The following is a 4,677-nucleotide window of genomic DNA, read 5'->3' as shown; positions in this document are numbered from 1 at the left end:
TATCAGAGATAGTGTTGCCAGTTTGGGCTATATTTCCTGCAATCTGGCCCAATCTGGCAACACTGATCAGAGACGACCTGGCGGTTCAGGGCGGTCCTAAAGCCCGTCTGTTTTGCCACTTGTTAAACTCATTGGTTGGTTTATTTCACAGTTGTCTGGTCACTGTTGCCAGATTGGGTCAGATTTCCCGCCCAATCTGGTCACCCTCTCAGACCCTTTTTTAAACTCATTGGTTTAATTCAATTGAATTAAATTCAAAAAGGCTTTATTGGCATGAGAAATTAAAACGTACATTGCCAAAGAAGGTGAACAATAATGAAGTCAAAATATAAAACGTTCAATACAAAATATATATAGGCTATATATTGAATATTACACGATTAAATACTCAATATATAAAAAGTTAAATGTTGGATATTATACACAGTGTTTACAATGTGGATGACGTGTCCAATAGTGCAACCATTATGAAAAAGTGAGTCCAGTGGTATGAGTGTATGGGGAGTTTGAGGTCCTTCTCTCATCAGGTGACGGAATCTGGCTGTTGTATTTCTCCCAACACTCCAGATGCAGTTTGTTAGCATCTAGAGTGTCTTTAAACTCCTTGCATGCCTCTGTAATCCATGGCAAGTGTGTGTTCCTGATGTCTTGATATTACTTATTTACTCACACAAATTAACACGAATTAATTAATTAAGTCACACGAATTAATTTACTTTCACGTAGGCCTATAACAGTTTAGTATGCCTATGCTATACAATAAAAATACAATCCATCCATGAAATATTTATTTCTTTTATTTATTTTCATTATTTGAAATCACTGACCTAGACAATACATAATAAACAGAAATAATTGAAAGAAACCAAACACAAACATTTCATTGGTACCAGCTGGATAGCCTCATACTGTATGACTGAGCTTTCAGTATGTCGCCTGTTTCTCATCAATGAATAGCTTTCCTTTTGATTGGTGGTCTACTAACTTAACAACTCTGTAGTATGGGAGTCTTTCAGGCCTTGAGTGGTTTGGAGCGCTCTCTAGTGGACAATCCTTGTACAACACGTTCCTTGCCTTGTGGCTATAAATCCTGTTAATGATTTCCTGATCATTATTGTAAAACCACTCTCGTAACGACTTTGAGATAATATGAACAAAATACATTCTAGTGTAACCTGTTTTTCCACAGTTGAATGATAATAGTAGTCATAATCAGTTAGAAGTCAGCTCTGGAAGTAAAGTGTTAAAACATGCAACACTTAGGCTTTACACATGAAATATCATCACAATACATTATGGCAAATAATACAGTATACAATCACTGAACAGAAGATAAAGATTATCTAAAGAGTGCTGACCGGTTACATGTATGATGCCTCTATGTTTTAGAAGTAAACAGAAAAAAGGTTCAATGAAATGAGGCATATAGGCACATGCGGGTGTGTATCTCTTGTTGGTTACCTTGCAAAGCCCTGTGGGAAAAATAGAGACCTGAGCCCTAAAGTATGAAGCCATATCTTGACTCCTTTAATACCATTATACCATCCAGCCAAATGTAGCAGCAATTACTAAGATCCTCCTCACCAGATGTGTTGTATTTCCACTGACATTGCTGTTTCAGTTGCGACACAGGCAAACACCTCCTTCTGGATAATAAAGTTAGTGGGAAGGCTTCACACAACAGAATGCGGGGGATTGAAATATAAAATGATCATGTGCGCATAGGAGAGAACATCTACCGCCTTGCGTTGGCCAACCCATCGTAACGGTGGACACACAAATCTTGCCGGGACTTTCAGCATTAGGCAAGAAAGCATGGTGATAGTAGTAAGAGTCTCTCTCTCTCTCTGAAACAAACAGGATGCAGCATCCCCAATTTTCTGGGTGGAGGCGTGTTGTGGAGGCGTGTCCGGGGACGTGTTGTGGAGGCGTGTCCAGGGACGTGTTGTGGAGGCGTGTCCGGGGACGTGTTGTGGAGGCGAGTTCGGGACCACTGCTCGGCGGTCACTAGGGTGTACGTGTCGAGCTCTGAGGACTTCATCACGCTCCGTCTTCACCAGGGGGTGCAATCGCTTCACATTGCCCTCGCCCTCTTTCTGACACGTGGTTAAAAGCCAAATCTTCTTTTCATTCCCCTTTCCTTTCATCTGTCATCACAGGAGGCCTTTCTTGGTCCAACACCTCCATTACCTCCTCCTCCAACACCGCATCCTCCAACACCTCCTGGTCCGACAGCTCCTCCTCCAACACCTCCTGGTCTGACAACTCCTCCTCCAACACCTCCTAGTCCAACACCTCCTAGTCCAACACCTCCTGGTCCGACAACTCCTAGTACAACACCTCCTGGTCCAACACCACCTCCTGGTCCAACACCACCTGGTCCAACACCTCCTGGTCCAACACCTCCTGGTTCAACACCACCTCCTGGTCCGACACCTCCTGGTCCGACACCTCCTCTTGGTCCGACACCTCCTCCTGGTCCAACACCTCCTGGTCCAACACCTCCTGGTCCGACACCTCCTCCTGGTCCGACACCTCCTGGTCCGACACCTCCTGGTCCGACACCTCCTCCTGGTCCGACACCTCCTCCTGGTCCAACACCTCCTCCTGGTCCACCTCCTCCTAGTCCAACACCTCCTCCTGGTCCAACACCGCCTCCTGGTCCGACACCTCCTGGTCCACCACCTCCTGGTCCGACAGCTCCTCCTGGTCCAACACCTCCTGGTCCGACAGCTCCTCCTGGTCCAACACCGCCTCCTGGTCCGACACCTCCTGGTCCACCTCCTGGTCCAACACCTCCTGGTCCGACAGCTCCTCCTCCAACATGGACTGGCTTGGCCTCTTCAGAGGAGCTGTTGGCCTCCTTAGACGCTCTGTGTTTGGTGTCCCTGGTCGTGTGCTGTGTGGGAGAGAGACAAAGACACACACAAAATGTCTTGATCTTACAAAGGTCTTTAAAATACATTTGCATTCAGGCGTTTAGCAGATGCCTCAATCGAAGCAACACAACCAAAGCTATAAAAACTGTACAGGCCTTCTGTGTGTGTGTGTGTGTGTGTGTGTGTGCTGTACCTCAGTGATGGAGCGCCTGGCTCTCCTCTGGTGGCCAGGGCCACTGGAGGCCAGGGCTTGCTTCCCGCACTGGGTCCCGGTGGTCACCATCCTCTTCTCCCGCAGACCTCCGCCCTCCACCCCCTTAGCTGCACGGAGGTGGTGGATCACACATGGATGTAGGGAGATGACAACACTGAAATGGAATCTGGCAATGAAACCTCCCACAGTCCTTTAGCAGGAGCCCATGGTCTGGCAGGACATGTCAGGATGAGACAGAAGTTGAGATCCAAACGGGCTGCGGTCCACCCTGAGGGGTTCTGAGGTGGGAAGTGTTTGTGGAATAAAGTGTTCACCTTAGGGAGCTGACTTTGGTCAAAACACACACACACACTTACACACACATATACAGACAGACAGACAGACAGACAGACAGACACACACACACACACACACTCACACACACACACACATACAAACACATCATTCAGTCCATAAAGAATACAATGCGTTGTCGCTATTCGGTTATGGTGGCGTTCAAAGAAAGGCTGTGTGACCGTAGGCTACGTACTGTGTATCGCAGGGACAGGGCTCTCCACGTCGGTGTTGGTAAGCCATGTCGATTCGGTCTCCCTGGTCCAGCTCTCATTGTACCTCGGCTCGATGATCGCGTCAGCCCGGCTTCCTCCACAACCCATCGAGATGTCATCCGCGGCAGATGTATCAGTGCACTGACACAATACAACGAACAATAATCTACCCTTGGCTAAGAAGGGCCAGAGCATCCCGCACACAAAAAATATATCATTCAGCGCAGTCTTCTTGGGGTGATGCGGTTCCTAAAGGAGCCGCTGCCTTCCTCGCTCCGAGTTGCTGTCAGGCGCTCATTATAGCGGCGTCCCTGCGTCATCGGAGGCGCGGAGCATCTAAACCAGGGGTTCCCGACCCCCGGTCCGTGGACCCGTTACCGGGCCTTAAAATATTTCCAGAAAAAGCTAAAACTAAAAAAAACATTATTATTATTATTATTATTATTATTATTATTATTATTAAAGAAAATACTCTGCCTATACGAGTCATGTTATTTCCTCCAACACAAAGACTCATATACATATTGGTGTGGAGAAAAGAGAAACATTTTGTGAATTGTTCTGAAAGTTTAAATATTGGTATATTCAATTCATACAATTAGCCTATGATTCCACCTAGTTCATTATGCAACTAAACCACTGTAAATTAAGCACTGTAAATGCACTGTGTCTTACCCCTTTTGTGTATATTTAAGTGTCAGGCGACTTTTGTTGTGTTTCTCTTTATAAATTGTCTCTATAAATTGTAGTTTTTATATTATTTCATTGTTGAACAGGCATTTCTGTTGTTGCTTTAATTGTTGTGAATGTGACATATATACCATCTTGAAAAACAGCCACATCCTTTTTAGAAAATAATGCATCTTAAAATGAAGGCATTAAAATTTACGACCGGTCCTCCAAATTATTTTATGAATAGGCTGGTCCTTGGAACAAAAAGGTTAAGAAACCCCTGATCTAAACTGAATGATCTCTGAAGTCGTGTTTTAGGTCCATCCGTCTCCAATACATTGGTGAACAAATAATATTCGATTTG

At 45.3% G+C, this 4,677-nt stretch overlaps 1 protein-coding gene across 1 annotated transcript; it reads right to left on the bottom strand.

Moving 5' to 3' along the window:
* Positions 1 to 2,622: 2,622 nt before the first annotated feature.
* Positions 2,623 to 3,749, bottom strand: LOC307085184 (brain and acute leukemia cytoplasmic protein; the record flags this gene model as incomplete). Its single annotated transcript, XM_079749873.1, has 4 exons — positions 2,623 to 2,784; positions 2,831 to 2,899; positions 3,073 to 3,200; positions 3,623 to 3,749. 4 exons carry the CDS (start codon positions 3,747 to 3,749, stop codon positions 2,623 to 2,625), a joined length of 486 nt encoding a protein of 161 aa, XP_079605999.1.
* Between the last annotated feature and the right edge of the window lie 928 nt (positions 3,750 to 4,677).

Source organism: Pollachius pollachius (assembly GCF_949987615.1).
Source record: "Pollachius pollachius genome assembly, chromosome: 13".
NCBI lineage: Eukaryota > Metazoa > Chordata > Actinopteri > Gadiformes > Gadidae > Pollachius > Pollachius pollachius.
The sequence above is the reverse complement of the archived record's forward strand: the minus strand, read 5'-3'. Positions and strand labels throughout refer to the sequence as shown.